The 18,014-nt window shown below is 40.7% G+C and overlaps 1 protein-coding gene across 1 annotated transcript in view; it reads left to right on the top strand.

The window, feature by feature from the left end:
• Positions 1-18,014, top strand: part of snx29 (sorting nexin 29) — a 185,863-nt gene that overhangs the window by 165,373 nt on the left and 2,476 nt on the right. Inside the window, exon 20 of the mRNA XM_028568209.1 lies at positions 5,006-5,145. Coding sequence (XP_028424010.1) covers positions 5,006-5,145 — 140 coding nt within the window. The remainder of the gene's footprint in view (positions 1-5,005; positions 5,146-18,014) is intronic.

The following is an 18,014-nucleotide window of genomic DNA, read 5'->3' as shown; positions in this document are numbered from 1 at the left end:
CCTGATTAATTAATCAGAAACTACAAAGTGAATTATTAACCAGTCTTTGTATGTTGGGTTCACATATTATGCAATATACATGTTTTACGCTTTTAATTATGACAAGTATAGTGGAGGTATGAGAATTCCTGAATTGCCTGTGATGTTTTATGCATGGCCCTGGAGAACAGCCTGCTCAGCCTCGCTGTGGTCCAGCGTCGGCTGACTTGGTGGAAAGTGTTGACCTTTTTTTGTTGCCAGCATATACCAATGCTGTCCACTCTCATTTAATACAAGTGTACTGCAGGTTTAAATCAGCGCTTAGGTTGATGTTCCTGTTTTAAAGTGGTGGCCTGGGAGATTGTGTTTACATTTTATTTTGACTGTATATGTGGAGCTAAGAAACATTTTGTTTCCAGAAAATACACCAGACACCAAGGGCCAGATTCACATAGAGGATATACTTACACAAAATCTGTTCACAGTCTGCTCATTATAAGTGTCTGAATTGCCAAGACAGCAGCTTATTATGCAACCAGCAAATCTGGCCCGGGACTTCTATTACATGGCATCCCTTCATCCCTCCTCTCTCTCTCTCTCTCTCTCTCTCTCTCTCTCTCTCTCTCTCTCTCTCTCTCTCTCTTTCTCTCTCTCTCTCTCTGTCTCTGTGTAATGAAATAAAATAAAAAAGCCATAACAGGAATATATGTCACACAGTTATTCCAGAACTTTAAGCAGGATCGAAGTCTTGGTCAAAAGCATTGATTTTCTGTTTGGAGAAAACAAAAGTGGTTGATACCGTAAGGTGTAGTTACTTTTCACTTCTAAGAGTGTTTTTTGTTGCCAGGCAACATGTAGTTCTTTCCTCCCCCAGAATTGAAAGGCGTAAACCTGGCAGTACGGTTACTGAGCAGTTGTGGAGACCTCTCTCCTCTTCCATTGACTTCTCACCTCTCCTGCTTATCTCTTCTCTTCACTGGGAAGTGGAATTTGGGTGTACGTGTGTGTGTGTGAGACTGTGTGTGTGTTTATGCATGTACAGTATATATTCCAGTTTATCTTTCTGCCGTCACATGACCATTTTATGATAATGTATAACCGCATACGCTGCTGATAAGCATGCATATAGAAATATATCTTATCTTGCAACTAGAATCCGTGACATTTAGACTTCTAGAGGTGAGGGAAGCAAGAATGGACACAGGAAAGAGTCCATAAACAATCTGTACTGTCATACAAAGGCAAACTGTGTTAACTACAGAAGCAATGAAAGAAAAAAAAAAAAAAAGTGTAAAGTTTTGCCATAAATTACATCACATTTTCTCTAAAACAGATTACAACTACTGTACTCTAATCTTTACAGAATGTGATGGGAAAATGTAAAATATACCCATCTATTCATTTTTACTAGTTTTGTTTTTAGAAAAACCATTAGCTTACATGAATTACATGTCTGTTTTGCTGTATGTCCTTTTACTTTTAATATTTGTAGTACAATCAGTATAATACATGAATTTCCAGTTGAATACATTTCAATATTTGATTTAAATGTATCTTAACCACACCATGCATACATTCACAAAAGCTGAGAAAGCAGCTAGCTGTTTTTTTCACTGTTGTTATTGGATTGAGCGTTACTGCCACGTTTAGTTATTAGGAATGACTAACTCAATGAACCAAGATGTCAGTTCATGGATATTGGAAAAATGTATATTTTCCATTTCAATTAATTTTAGATTTTGCTAAGGCTAGCTCTCGCTTGCTAGCTTTCCTTGGATGTAGCTCTCTTGCTTTAGCTGTCTAGTTTTAGCTTCGTTTTGTAGCCATTACAAATTATTTCATTTATATAAACAGTCATGTTTAAATGTCAAAAAACAGATTCAGGTTTCAATTTATTTACAAAATATAATGTAACTGCCTTCGTAGAATCTTCCTTTATACTGGTTGAACAGGATGTGTGTTATTGATGTAGAAGACAGAAATAGGCCTTGCTCACCTCCATGTTTTGCATCTGCCTGTCCTTCCCTATATGATGATGAGTAACAATAGACTGATTAAGGCTTCATGTCAAATCAGTATAGCCGTGTGGAAAGAAAGACAGGGTAGAAGGGGGGGTGGAGGACTAGGAAAGAGCAGTGTTGAGATAGCTTGATGTAAGCAGACAAGATGTAAGAGGACAGAATCAGCCTTGGACCTGCATCAGTATGCCACAGCAGTTTCTACTCTGCAAACAGGACCTGGCCTCCTCAGCCCTCCTCTCAGTCTCCACAAGAGAATGAATCTGTCACGATGTCCATTAGTGTTATTACTGCTCTGACATCTATGAAAGCAGTCAGGGTGTCCCTTATTGTGTTGACATAGCATGAAACCCACGCTTGCACGCAGGGCCTAATCTGACACATAAGATTTACCCAGTCCTACCGCGCCTATTTTACCCTCCACGCAGCAAGTGTTCAGCTATCCACTACTACTCCCTTAAACTTACACACTTATGCACTACTTGGGGCGACGGTGAACCTCTTATGTACTTGCCTGTTTTAAGAGTTGTCTCTAGCCACTGTACTGCATATCATCTACCAAATGTTTGGTAGGTTCACGGATGCCAAATGTGAATGTACAGTACCATGAATATGCAGCTGATGTGCATGTGTGGACATATTGAAATTCTTCCCACCACATTTCCCGCCTTGTTAATATACACAGCTTTATTTGGATACGCAGTGATCCACACACAGTTAGTGACTCAGCACAAGGGTACAACATTAGCAAAACTGTTGACGGTTGTTTTTAATTTGTTTTTAATGATGAATACGTTTGCATGCACTCATGCACACATCTGCCTACAACAAGTTGTGGATTTGTTTCCCTGTAAAATGACAAGTTGTTTCTTGACTCACACAAATCAAATTTAACTAAAACTATGCATCATAATTCTTCTGACATCATATCAGACTTATACATTTATATTGATAACCTCAAAATGAAACCCTTCAGGGACACATGGGTGGAGCAGAGCCAGAATGCTTGCCACTGATTGGTTAAGGTGGCTTTACAGATCTGTGTAGAGCTTGGGGCAAAAGCGTGACATTCCTCGTGCATTACACCCTCTTTGATTGTTTCCTAATTGTTGGCATTTTTCTGCATGTTGACAAAAAATATTGTAATGGATATTAAAAAATATGAGCTGCTAATAGCGCATCAGAGTCCCCCTAAGTAAATTAAATTAACATGAAGGGTTAACCTACTGACTATTTGATTGGCAAATTGTTTTGTTTTTTTAATGTTAGATTTTCTTCTGTTCATTGTAAGAGTTAAAATAACACTAATAAATTCAATTTTTTTTGTGTTTTAAACAATAAAACCAAAATAATATGACCATGTAATGTAGACACTCCCGCAAATACGGGGAAAAAATAATTATGTATGTTGCCGTATATTTTTCCTTTTACAGCTGGTATGTATTTAATTGTCTTGCTTATTTTCAATAAGAGGCAGTGCAATCTTGAATTGTATCATATTTTTTAAGGCATTGCTGGTAGTGCAAATGTCAAAAATTGCAGATAGCTTGTTGAAACCAAAAAAAGAGGAGTTCCCATGGGACTCAGATGTTAACAATTTATAAACAAGCAATCCATTAATTAATGAATTAAAACCAACGACAGCCTTTTGCAGTGCATTAATTGTGAAATTCTTTGTGATACCAGGACTTTTTGTACAGAAGAATGACATTTATATTTTAAGACAAGGCAATTCAATTCACTTGGGTGTTGGGATTTTAGATCAAAAGAGAAGCAATAGTTTCAAAACCAGGAAAATGTTGGCCTCCTATAATGGCTGTTTGTTCCAGTCCCAAGCACCACAGAGTAAAACGGAGCGTTGCCCAGGCTTTGTTCTGAGCCTAGCTGGATGCCGATTAGCCGTGCTAACATTGGCCATGTGGCTATGTGCCTGTGCCTCCAGAGTCGCTCAGTGAGGGAAGTCTGAATACTCTTACTGTATGACCTTGCCTACATTCATCAGCAACCAAATGACAAAATAAACTCAAATATCGAGGTGTGTTAATCCTCGAAAATGCATGTTTTTTTTATTAGGTGTGTAGAATTGCTTGCCATGGGACATATGGGATTTGGAAGCCTGGTCATTGGCAGCATTATGGGCAATTTTATAGTGTAGTTGGTATTAACTGCAAACATACCGTATTTGTACTGACAGAGGAAAAGCTCAGAAAGACAAATCACACGGGACACCTATGCAAGATGTGATCCTGGCACAGCAACATGACATAGGGCCCTATTTTAACAATCTAAGTGCATGTCGTGGAGCGCACGTGCGTTTAGGGCGTGTACGAATCCACTTTTGCTAGTTTAACGGCGGAAAAAAGGGTCTGTGTGCCGGGCACATAATCCATCATAGGTGTGTTTTGGGCGTAACATGCAATAAACCAATCCGTGTCTTCTCCCATTCCCTTTAAAAGCCAGGCGCGTTTGTACCTTGGCGCTTTGCTATTATGATGGCAGATTATGCTAATCAGGAAGGAGAGATTTTCAGGAGAAGAAAAATCTGCTCATTTTTGCTGGAAACAGCTGCCTGTTGCATCTAAAAAAACATCATTAATGGGAGCGGTACAGTAAAACAGGAAAGTTGTGGGCCAGAAAACCAAAAGCAATGAGCCTAAAGACGCTATAAAGCTCCGTAGAGCTGAAAGGAACTGCAGAATCGGTTGATTGTTCTTTGTCATCACTACAAGAGAAACACCTTTCACATGACACATATATAATCCATCGTTAATATAAAAATATTTGTTATAGCAGCTTTAATATATCCCACTAATGTATTATTTTAATGTGATGAAGAGTTGCATGTTGCAGCTTTAACCTCAGCTTTTCCAAGCACCATTTTATCTCTATAACTAACTTGTTCTTCTCTCTCCTGCCCACTCTGTTTGTCTCTCTCTCTCTCTCTCTCTCTCTCTCTCTCTCTCTCTCTCTCTCTCTCTCTCTCCCTTTCTCTCTCTAACTGCCTGCAGGATGCCAAATTTGTGGAGGAGAGGAGGAAGCAGCTGCAGGGCTACCTTCGCATGGTGATGAACAAACTGATCCAGACGCTGCCGGAGTTCACAGCCCGCCCCACCAAAGAGACCCTGCTGTCTCTGCTGCCTTTCTGCCTGTAAGTGGACACACACAGGCATGGTCAATACAGGTCCAAGTCTTTATGCCAGTTTGTGTGTGTGTGTGTGTGTGTGTGTGTGTGTGTGTGTGTGTGTGTGTGTGTGTGTGTGTGTGTGTGTGTGTGTGTGTGTGTGTGTGTGTGTGTGTGTGTGTGTGTGTGTGTGTGTGTGTGTGTGAGTGAGAGTGAGTGAGGAGAAGGATGCCAGCACATGTGTGCAGGTGCAGGCCTCCTGTCTGTGAATGAATGCTGCAGTGTTACAGAGAATTGAGTGGAGGAATCCAGACAGGAACAGTCAGGGAAAGAAATCAGGAAAGGTGTGAATCTTTGTAACTTTATTTATATATTTGTAGCATTAGATGGCGGTTTGTAGTTGTTTTTTGTCCACAGCAAAATGGTGGAATCAGCAATATTTACCAATTTAAAAAAAATAAAAATAAATGTAGAGCTGCCTTCAAACATTGCAGAAATCTCACACGACATCTAAAAAGGACCAACACCAGTTTTTGTTGGGGGTTTTAGGCTTATAGTTGGTGATCTGCCTAAGTCCTTTCCAGACAGTCGCAGAGTCATTAGCTGAGAACTGGTTTTGGAGTTTCTCAGAGTACCGTCGTTTAGCCTCCTTCACCGCCTTGCTAAACTTGTACTTTGACTCTTTAAATCTGTCTTTGTCCCCACTCCTGAACCAGCCTTAACCTTCTGAGTTTGGCTGTGAACCAGGGTTTGTCATTGTTGTAACTCACCCTGGTGCTTGATGGAACACAGCAGTCCTCACAGAAGCTGATGTATGACGTCACAGCCTCTGTGTACTCATCCAGACTGTTGGTAGCAGTCCTGAACACATCCCAGTCAGTAGAATCCAAACACGACTGGAGATCCTCCACAGCCTCACTGGTCCACTTCCTTGATGTCCTCACAACAGGTTTGCAGAGCTTTAGTTTCTGCTTGTAGGTGGGGATCAGGTGGACCATGACGTGGTCAGAGTGTCCAAGTGCAGCACGGGGGACGGCGTGATAAGCATCCCTGACTGTGGTGTAACAGTGATCCAGAATGTTCTCCTCTCTGGTCGGGCATTTAATATGCTGTCTTTATTTAGGGAGTTCGTGAGTGAGGTTCCCTTTATTAAAGTCACCAAGGACAATAACTAGGGACTCCGGGTTGGTCCGCTCCACGCACAGAATCTGGTCGGCAAGCATGCGCTGCGCGTCCCGCACGTTGGCCAGCGGTGAGATGTAGACACCGATCAGAATGAATGACTCGAACTCACGGGGTGAATAAAAAGGCTTACAGTTTATAATGAAATATTCCAGGTTAGGAGAACAATGCTGCTGGATCACTGTCACGTCGTTGCACCAACCGCTATTGATGTAGAAACTGATTCCTCCACCTTTAGTTTTGCCGGAGAGGACAGAGTCTCTGTCCGCTCTGTAGAGTTGGAAGCCTGCCAGCTGCAGCGCAGAGTCCGGTATTAATCCACAGAGCCACGTCTCTGTGAAGCACAAAACAGCAGATGAAGAAAAGTCCCTGTTTCTAACCAACAGCAGTTGTAGTTCCTCCAGTTTGTTGGGCAGTGAGCGCACGTTAGAGAGGAATATTCCCGGTAATGGTGTGCGTAATCCTCGCTGGCGGAGACGCACAAGCACACCGGCCCGTTTCCCTCTCCTCCGGCGTTTCGCTGCATGAGCAAAGGTGAGCGCACCTTTGACCAGAATGTCCAAAATTTCCAGTGAAGGGAGAGGAAAAGTGGGAAATAAGTCCGATGGTGTTGTTCCCCTGAAGTTCACGAGCTCTTCACTGGTGAATGAGATACGGGTACCATCGCAAGAAACAAAGTTAAAACACAAAACAGAGAGCACCAACACACCGTGTCACCATTCTGCGGCGCCATCTTGGTTTTAAATTGTACCAATTTAATCAACAAGATTTTCAGAAGGAATTGGCTGCCACAGCTGTTGTGGTAGTAGTTGTTACAGGATGCAAACAGGGAGGATTAATGTCACTGACAATGCCAAATCCCTTGTAAACTAACTTCAGCGTTTCCCTGCGTTTTACAGTCATACACATAATTCACACATACAAGGGTTTATGTTCTCTCATGCGCACTGAGACTAGCAAGTGTGAAAGTGCTTGATGCCTCTGCTACCCACCTACCTACCAGGCTATGTCTGAAAATAAGATGTTCGAGTCATTTCCTGTCAATATTCGCATCAGTTTCCACTCACTGGGATCAGTCAGCTGGCGTGACCTGTCACACTGTCTGACTGGAATGTCATTTCCTCTCTGGAGACATGTGAGTCATCGGGCAAAGGCAACAACAACAACATAGCTGATAAAGATAAAGCTCTTCACTTTGTGGCAATTTTTCAAATAATTCTCTTGGCATATGTATTTTTATTTGTAGAAACAATGAAACAAATGCAGTCGATGTGATGCTTTCAGCCCATTCGTATCAGTGTCCCTGGGTTGGAAACTGGAACAGGGCCACCTAAAAAGATGGGTCTCAGTCTGGTTCTGGTTCTGAATTAGACTCTGGTGCGGTTTGTGTTATGAAAGCAAAGCAGGCCAACCGCACCATACTGTGTGATGGTAGATATGTGATTTTTATAATGAATTCAAAGGATAACCTACAAATCCATTTGTTTATCGTGAGAACTGCCCAGGAAGCAGTCTCTTAGGACCACAGATTTATCCAAGACCATTTGGTAACCATGGTAACGTGTATGCACCTTATTTTCACACATTTTCCCAGATACATCAGAAGGAACAGAAATTAAACCGAGGCATGCTGCTTTCTGGTTCTGTTCTGTGTATATAGACCATCTCCCTCGTATTATTACATCATCCTATTTCTACCTCTTCTACATTATTTATGACATACGGCAGCTATCGTCAACTGGCGGCCCGCGGGCCACATCCGGCACGCCAGCGCTGTCAGTTCGGCCCGCAGAATAATCATGAATTCAGAAAATTTGAAGAGGAAAAAAATGCGTTCTGGTATTTAGCATTTCAAGCATTTATATAGCAGGTAACATTACACAGGTAAAGCACAAACCCAGCCCCCTGTATTTGCATCTCTACTCACATGCCAGGATTCTGTAAAGCGATGCCCTCGCTCCACACGCACAGCTGAGCCGAGAGGTGTGTGCGTTACAACACGCACTACCTGACTGGCAACGATACAGAGAGGATTACCAACGGGTCGCTGGCGCAGATGAACTAACGCTAGGCTCGTTGCTGTAAGTAGTCTAAAATAAAACCTTCGTGAGTAAAAAGTCAATACTTATCAATGCACTCACCTGTTCTACAGGCATAAACATGTAGAAAGCGATATTTCAATATGCTCTGTCTGCATGCAGTCCACTCTTGTCCACCGCGTTTTACGCAAATAGCTCTACTCTGCAAATAGCACTTTTTTTTTTTTTTTTACAAAAAGCTAAAACAAAAGCTGTTAGTTTGTAGTAATCAGTTATCGTTTGCCACAAATCTTGAAATTTGGACAAATTCTTGTAAACTTAGCTGCTGGCTAAAGGGAGGCCAAAACGGATGACCAAAACGGATGTGTGTGGCTACTTAATATGCACGTGAATGACGCGATTGTTATGTTTGCGTTGCTCATTCTTGATGATGATGCTGGTTGTATTCTTTTGCAACAGCATCGTTTCATTGCAAAGGAGGCATACAAGACCAATGCGTGGCCTGCTTATCTGTCCATTCGTCATTAAAGCTTGGGTTTTCCACGTCAACTTTGGGCTTCAGCCTCTTGACAGTGACATTTTTACCTGACAACAGGCCTTTCTTTCTGCAAGCATTTTCCACCAATCACGACACTGCGTACTACAACGATGTTTCCATAATCGCAGACTTTAACCATCACTCCTCAGTGAACTGCTTCCTAGTATGAGATCATTTTCTAGTTAAAGAGCCAGTTATCATTATGGAGTTTCTATGTTTTTTAAGGAGTTTGCTCACACTAATACATGTAAAAAAAACTATAGCATTAATTCAGTTAGAAAGTGAAAAAAAATAAGAATAGGCGTATTAGGTATAAATACATTTTATTTTATTTATTTTAAAGTCCGGCCCCCGGAGTGTCTGCTTAGAAAAATTCCGGCCTTTGGAAAAATGTATTTGATGACTCCTGACATATGAGGTCTGGTTGTGGTCGGGACTAATAATGCTTGTAATTAATCATTGCTTGGAGAGTTAATGAGAGAAGATAAATAAACTGCATTGGAGTGCAACATCACCTGCTGTCAGCAATGGCGGGAGAAGTAAACATAGCAATACCACGGTGTAGGAATACTCTGTTGCAAGTAAAACTCCTGCATTCAGTATTTGATTATAATTATGGATGCTTTATTGTGTTCATCACTTTAATGTTGCAGCTGTTAAAGCTGGAGCTAATTGTAACTACTTTATACACTGCTGGCTAGCTTAATCTATAATAGAACATCATTTATTAGTTGATTATATTTTCGGTTAATAATTTGAATCTGTGAAGTAACTTAAGCTGTGAGATACATGTAGTGAAGTAAAAGAATTACTCAGGTAAAGTACCTCAAAATTGTACTTAAGTACAGTAGTTGAGTAAATGTACTTGCATTCCACCACTGTCAGTGACTACGTTTACATGCACGTAATATTCCCGTTTTTGCCCTTATTCCGAAAAAGACGATATTCCGACTAAGCTGTTTACATGGCTAATGAAAGTGAATTTTCCACTAATACTGTATTCCTGTTTACATACAGCCGTGCAAAATAGGGTTTTCCACAGTTTTTCGACTGTGCAAACACAGCCTCCCTCTTTCATTCCTTCAACCAGCTTCTTGAAAAGATCGGTGTTGCGAGGTTGCGCATATCCAAAACCCTGTAGTTTTCCAAGTCTTTCATAATGTTTAAAAGTGCGAGTGTTTCTCCTTCTTTTTATTTCGGTGTGCATCTCTACCGCAGCCTTGCAAACTGTTGGCTGGTTGGTTTGTGTACAGCAACCGTAGCAACGCACACAGCTGACCGTAGCCGTAAATAAGCAATAGGCTGTAAACTGCAGTAAAAACCCAGATTGAGACGCATATTCCTGTATACATGTCCAAAGAATGCCTCTAAAACCCGAATAATACCGGCATATCCCACATGTCTTAATCAGAAAATGCTAAATTTCGGAAAAAGGCCTTATTCGGAATATCCGAACTCTGTTCACGTGACCTGGATCAAATTTGGAATATTGTCACATTTGCATAATAGTGGAATATTAGTGTGCATGTAAACATACTCACTGAAATGTGTTTCCCTCACGGTTTCATGCAGCGCCGATGGTACAGGATGACATCACCAAAACTGTCCAATGAATGAGTTACCTCAGTCTATATGATTCTCTTTTACACACTCATAGTTCTTTTGTCAACTACTCCGTGTGAACATGAAACCAATACTAAAAGTCGTGGAGTATCAGGGGACCTTAGTAATGGCTGAATTTGACCGATGGGTTACAGGAATATACTAGAATACAAACTAAACGTGTGGCCAGGGCAACAGTAGTGGAAGCAGGCCCTGCACGCCCACTCAGGTGATTTCAATTACTCGGGCTGATTAGGCTCTGCTCAGGTTAAAGCTGGGTGGAGCTTTCCTGGGAATTACCTAATTAAATTAAATAACAAATTGAATTTTAAAAACCTTTTTTTTTTCCAAGGGGCATCACACGTAGCAAGTAGCATCAGTGAAATAAGTAGAGAGTTTTCAAATTGAGAGGTAAGTCTCTAAAGGCCGTTGTCCAGGAGATGAAGGGTACAACATAGGCCTGTGTAAACCCCCAAAAGCGCACACTGCTCATTGTCGAGTCTGCCGTGAGAGGCTTAATAATCCTATCTCTCCTTCTCATATCTCTGAGCTGAAATAGAAACCTTTCTAGTTGAATGGCATGAAATATTACAGTGTCAAGCCACATCACATTACTTTCTTCTGTTCTATTTCCTACATTGAAATACTGTTATTCTGGGTTTAATACGTCTTCATTCATACGTACATCTACTTTTACAGTAACTATGTGTTTGTGATTGCGAATGCCTGCTTAAATAACAAATTCTCCTGACTTTGACCAAAACAATGGGAGACACTGGCCAAACTGTTCTATTTGGTGGTGTGAACAGCTGATGTTTTGGGCCAACACTCTTTGGCTGTGTGACCAAAAGGTCACCTCGGAAAAGGTTAGCATTAAAGTTGAGATGATGCAGCACAGAACCAACAGTACATCATGTTGACATGTTTGCACAATATTATCTTGAGCATCATATCAAGTAACATTCAGTTGATGGTTGAGGACTTTTACTTGCATATGCAGGTCTGTCTCGGCCTGCTGTGATCTGTGCTGACACTGGTATTCTCACTACCATGATGCAATGGAACTGCGGCCGACATTGAATCAACCCAGATCAGCATTACAATAATAGTAATATGTGTGAAGGCATACAGTATACAGTACTGTCATGATGTTTATTAGTTCAACACGATGTTACTGTCTAATCTGGACTCCATAACTGCCTGCTCAGTTGGTAGGATCAAACCTGCGCTCGTCTGACATCTTTAGTGAGGGATGAAAGCCTGATTAGTCTGGTCATTAACTTGATGAAGGGGGCGGGAAGGAATGCGGAGAAGTTGCAGAGGTAAGCGAGAATACGGTTCGGCCCTAAGTAGAAACAACACGTTGCTTCATTATGTAACAACTGTGTCCTCTCCTAATTTAAAAAAGTCTCAAATAATAGCCAGCACAAACAAATAATGGCCTGTTGCTAATATACCCTGCTTAAAAACATGGTAAATTTAGCATAATGTTTACTTCCACAGCCCTAATTCCTCTGTATAAAGGGCCATTAATTGTTTGGTTTGGATCTTTTGAAGTGGGGTTGTATGAGGTACTTCTCCATAGTCAGTATATTATCTACAGCACATGGTGGTCGACACGTCCCCGGTTTGGAGAAACAGGCAGGAGTACTGACTCTAAACCTGTTTGAGTCGTGATTCACTCGGATCTAAAACCCAACTCTTTAAATTAACTCACCAGTCTCGAGTCTCTAGTATCATTAGCTCGGATCAGTTGAGTCCTACTACAATTCAATCTAAAATGATAACAGCGCCACACACAAACCTCTTGCAACATTAGCTACTACTAGTCCTAGCCATCTTAGCTGTCAATGGCTTTATGTGGCTCTGAAGAGAGCATAGATGGATATAATGACTTCAGGATCCCGTCGGAAAGGGCTGTGTGATGGCAAGATAAAGTGTTGTAAATATTTTAAATATAGACTACACTTAAACTGAGATAGATTATTTTAAGTGGCTAAAATATGTTTAGCTGCGTCCCCCGTCCACAGCAGTATGTTGCTTAGCTTCCGTGCCGATACTCCTGCCTGCTTCTCCACACTGGGGGTCGTGTCGACCGCTATCTACTGTAAGTAATGCACTGACTAGGGATAAATGCCTCATACAACCCCACTATAAAAAATCCAAACCATCCCTTCTTTTCTTTAAAAATCAGATCTACTTCCTCAGATTATTACACTTTTATATGAACATTGCCAAATGAATCTACGCACATAAACAAGCAATATCTTTTATATGTTTAACAGTTGTTTATTTCACATCCTCTGTGTAATTATCCTCTGGACCTCTACGATGCCACCAGACTGTGTTGCTTTGTAACACAATGGCATAGCATATATTAGGGTGGAGAGACTCAAATGTGAGACAACAGATGTTGTGGAGTGAGAAAGATGAAGGTGATTGGGAGGGTGGAGAGAAAGAAAGCTGGAGAAGGAGACAGAGGAAAGAGAGAAAACGGGAAGACAGATGGGTGTTCAGTTGGTGATCAAAGGATAGATGGGTCTTAAAACTCCTTAATGACGCTGCACTGACCTTAACGCATTATGCTACTTTCAGTGAAAATATTGCTGCTACAAAGCCATAAAAAAGTTATTACTTTCCTTAAATATCAGCTTAAAAGTTGAGTTATTTGAAGACTGTTGTTACATGCCAATCATCTGGTTGGATTTTGTCAAAATGAGCTATTCAGATCGATGTGAGCTGTCAGAAAACGTACTTGGAAGGGTTCCCACTGCTTCGATAGAAATTAGCTGTAGTTTGACAGGTAGGCAGTAACAGCAGATGTTGCTATTTGATCTTTCACAGAGGAGATATAAAGGTAAAATTGGATGACATCTTGTTTTCGGAGGATCAAATAACTGCGCCCAGGAGGAATACTGATATCTACTGTAGAGTATAGGGCAGTGCCCTTTTACTTGCACAATACAATTAACACAGGGTGAATTGTAATGACTGACACCCTTCACCATCAAGTCTGAATTAGGCGAATACTTTGCTTTACGATACCAAATACCTGCAAAACTAAACGCTTTCCCATCAGCCTCAGTTGTACTTTGTGTTAAGAGCTTGTTTGTAAAACTATGGAATATTATATAATTCAAAAAGGTGTTAGAAATATATTTTAATAATTGGCCGTCATGTAAGCTAATGTTACCAACCAGCTAATTACACTCAAGTGATACGTGGTGCATGTTGGCTTGTTAACATTTCTGTTTCAACACAGTAAGATCATATAGTATATAATAAATATATATAGTGAGTAGAAGCACTAGCGTTACCCCCATCCCACCCAAGGACGTTACAAACAGAGACTGGTTAAACACCTTATGATAACGCTAAGATGGCTGGCTGGCTAGCGTTACAGTAGCTACCTGACTAGAAAGGCAAATTATTAGAAAGATATTTCTAAGCATTTTGTTTGTTTAACTTTTCAAAAATGTTAATGCTACATCACACACAGATTATGTATTTTCCTGACTAACTGGCGGCGGAGTCCATCTTTCAGGGTTCTGAAAGATGTCAGTCAGGGTTGAGAATAATAAAACCCATTGTTCAAGATTTCTGTGCGCAACGATTTTTTTTTCCGGATGACCGCCTAAAAAACCACGTATGAAAAATACGGACTTGGTGCGCGAAGGCCTTTAGACTTGTTTTAATTGTTGTTTCCGAATGTAATTCATAGAAGTTACAGGCCTTGACAGCAGTGTTCATGTTTGCACCCACTGATGTGTACGGATATCTTTGTGCCTCTCTCCACACTCACTTCTTTAGACTTGCATTCTGCAATTTTCCTCACAACACTTTGATGGTTTACTCAGAACACAGTACACACACTGTCTGCCTTATTGACCTGCTGCATCAGAGAAAAGTGTTGTAGACCTTTGTCTCACTGTCAAGAGCAGTTTTTCGAAAGAGGATGTAACTTTTTATTGTGGGAACCTGAGACGATTTATCTGTGCCTGCCTGTACGCATGCATGTTGGTTTTGCTTGAGGTGTGTGTGTGTGTGTGTGTGTGTGTGTGTGTGTGTGTGTGTGTGTGTGTGTGTGTGTGTGTGTGTGTGTGTGTGTGTGTGTGTGTGTGTGTGTGTGTGTGTGTGTGTGTGTGTGTGTGTGTGTGTGTGTGTGAAAGAAAATGTAGAGGTAATAGTTTATTATTCAGATTACTATTGATCACACCCCTCTCAACCACCCTCCTGGTGAGCCTCTTGGACCTAAAACCCCCACTTTTGTTGGAATGTCTTTCCTCCACTGAGAAGATGAGCACCCTCCCCTGCCTATTCTATATCGCCAACGATTCATTTACAGGATAGTTCCGGTGCCGCAGGAGGTTCCGCCGGATGCCCCTCACTTTCGGGCCGGATGTCCGTTTCTTTCTGTTTTTGTCGTGTTGGCATTCTAAACTCCGGTCGATTTGATATTTATTCTCTCACTCTACCTCATTACTTGTCTAATGTATATACTATGTTATCCTCTGTTTATATTTTATATTTTGGGGGTTGTTTATTAATACTGTATTCTACTATTGTGTATTATATAGATTTATATCTTATATTTATAGAGTATGCTAAGGTGTTTCTTGTATTCTTTATTGAGCTATTTTAATTTATTTTATTTGTTGTGTTTATTTACTATTGATATATATTTTCACATGCAATGCCTGGATTACCTGCTGTACATCTATCTATCTAGCTATCTATCTTTGCTGTTAGACAATCAATTTCATGCATGCTTATGCATGTGTACCTACTTACTCTAATTATGCACCTCTGCAGTTAAATGATTAATATTCCAACAGTGCCTGGAAAAGTTATTATCCTGCACAAGTTAATATCATGTCCAATGGAGGACAAGCACATGCTGAGAGCCCGAGAAAAAACCTATACGCCTAATTAATTTAGCACATTTAGCTACTTTACCCAGTTTGATATGAATAAATGAGATTTCTGTGGTTTTGACTCTGCACGCTGCCCCCAATTTAGTATGATTTTTGCTGATACAACTCCCCACCGCATCACTGTTTGACCAACCTTGGTCAAGTTCAAATTGTGTGACTGCACTTGATTGAGCTTGCCTGGTGAGGTGGAGGCACGGGAATAAGGAGCCACTGATGAATGTACATTTAGTGCCAGAGAAAACTGAATGATGTTCACCATATTAACAAAGCTTAGGCTGCTCCCATATTATCTGGTCACACCATCCCCTGCAGCTAAGGCTGGGCAATGTATTAATATTATATCGACATCGATATATGAAGCTAGATATCATCTTAAATTTTGAATATCGTGATATGACATGAGTATTTTCCTGGTTTTAAAGGCTACATGATAGTAAAGTGATGTCATTTTCTGAACTTACCAGACTGTTTTAGCTGTTCTATTATTTGCCTTTACCCACTTAGTCATTTCATCCACATTATTGATGATTATGACATGACATATGATTATTATCTAAACTCTCATTGTGTAAATATTTTGTGAAAGCACCAATAGTCAACACTACAATATCGCCGCAATATTGACATCGATGTATTTGGTCAAACATATCGTGATATTTGATTTTCTACATCTCGCCCAGCTCTACCTGCAGTTGTATAATCTTAATGGTTATGACACTTTGCAGCCATGCAGTTTTCATACTTAAGTTTGAATTTGTGTTTATAGAAAGGGCACCTTGTTTTTAAAATGGGGGAGCAAACTTGGAAAGTTACATAATTATCTGGGGGACCTCCTACAGAACCACCTAACCTCTTGGAAGGTCATTACGTTAAAGCAACACTAGGTAACTTTTAGCCCTACAGGTTGTCTCATTGGAACTACAGCTGCAGCTGAAAGTTACATAGTGTTGCTTTAAAAAACCTGCACTAGTCTAGATTAAGACAGAAATATTAAAGTTTCTACAGAAAAGAATTAACTACAGACAACTACAACAATAAGAAAATTATAATCGCAGATTAGATACTAAATAATAAAATCAACAGGGCTAATGCGAAATATTTATTACCATGTTACAGTTCAGAGACTCTTTGATCGGGCTGCTTCGCAAATGTCCAATCACCACAGCTGAATCCTTTCCGATCAGCTAGTAAATGTTAGGTGGGCTGGCTGGCAAAATAATCTAACATTGACTCGCAAATAGGTTCGGCATTTCGACACCAGTACAATCCTACTTTTAGCTAAACAAAGTTTGGCTGGAGCCAATGGGCCAAGCAGGTTCATTGAACATATGCTAGCCAATCTTTTCCTATGTTCTATTTTCTCTCCATGATCGCAGTTGTTAAGCTAAATGTCATGTTTCTTACCTTTGTAAACAGTCAGACTCCTGTGTGGATTGACAGCCAAAGCATGCTGTGGCTATAATAAACAGATATCTGCATATGAATCTGTAGGCAACAGGACAAGATTTTAGTATTGGAAGTATTCTGGTTTCTGTTTTTAGTCCAAGTAGTATTGACCATTCACGTCTGAGCGGGCTTTGGTTGTACGCAGGGAAACAGTCCATGTGGAGAGCAAAAGAGGAAGAATGCATTGGCCGAAATGTGATCTCGAAACCCTTCAACAATCGCTGGCTACACTGGAACCCCCCGAAATATTGGCTCCGGAGGGTAAATCATCGTCAGACTAATAGCCGATGGGTTTTGAGATTGTGATGTGTGGCAAATTATCAACGACAAGTTGGACTGAACCAACATAAAGGGTGGTCCAAAAATCATTGATATAGGCTGCTTGATACATTTATTTTTAAAAAGACAAAAAGTTGTGTAGCAAAACGATAACTTTGCTCCCCCTAATTAAATAATGGCAATCCATTTGCTCCATTGCAGCAGTGCTGTAACTGTCTCTTCCATGTCTCAGCCAATCTGAACATGACAAGGGCCTCTCTTCCCTCTTTCTGTGCTGCTTGTCTAGCCCCTGCTGCCTCACAAACAAGCATATGGTCCGCAGTGACATTTTTAGCCAATGCACCTCACTATGAGTGCATTTATTTTTAGCGTGTGTTGTCCGAGTGGGAATCAAACTTCAGGTCCACCCAGATGTCCCAGATAACGTTTAACAGCTCTAGCTGCTTCATTAAAAGAGGCCAGTTGGACATCAAAAGAGAAATGCCCTGTGCCTCTTCGATGATTTTAATATTTATCGAAAATCCCTTTTTTTTATTTTAAAGAAGCACTTGAACTCACCTCTCATGTTACAGAATTTCTGCTTCATCACAAGCAGCAGGTGAGTGGTCAGTGTCTTGGCAATGCTTTAGAAGAATGCAACAAGAAAGCATTTAACTCCAGGCGTTCAATCTCCCTGCTTTTCATTTCCTTCCTTCGACAAGTGCCTCTCATTCATCCTCATCGTTATTAGATAAGACTCAGGGATCAGGGGTTCACGTCATGTTGTGAAGACGGTCGTCAGGGTAACTAGGGCGATGACGTCATTAAGTGGCCAAGATTATTTCCTCCTGAGTAATGGGAAACCTTAACATCATCATAAGATCAGCAATGACCAAT

This window comes from Perca flavescens, chromosome 21 (genome assembly GCF_004354835.1).
Source record: "Perca flavescens isolate YP-PL-M2 chromosome 21, PFLA_1.0, whole genome shotgun sequence".
Classification (NCBI taxonomy): Eukaryota; Metazoa; Chordata; class Actinopteri; order Perciformes; family Percidae; genus Perca; species Perca flavescens.
The sequence above is the reverse complement of the archived record's forward strand: the minus strand, read 5'-3'. Positions and strand labels throughout refer to the sequence as shown.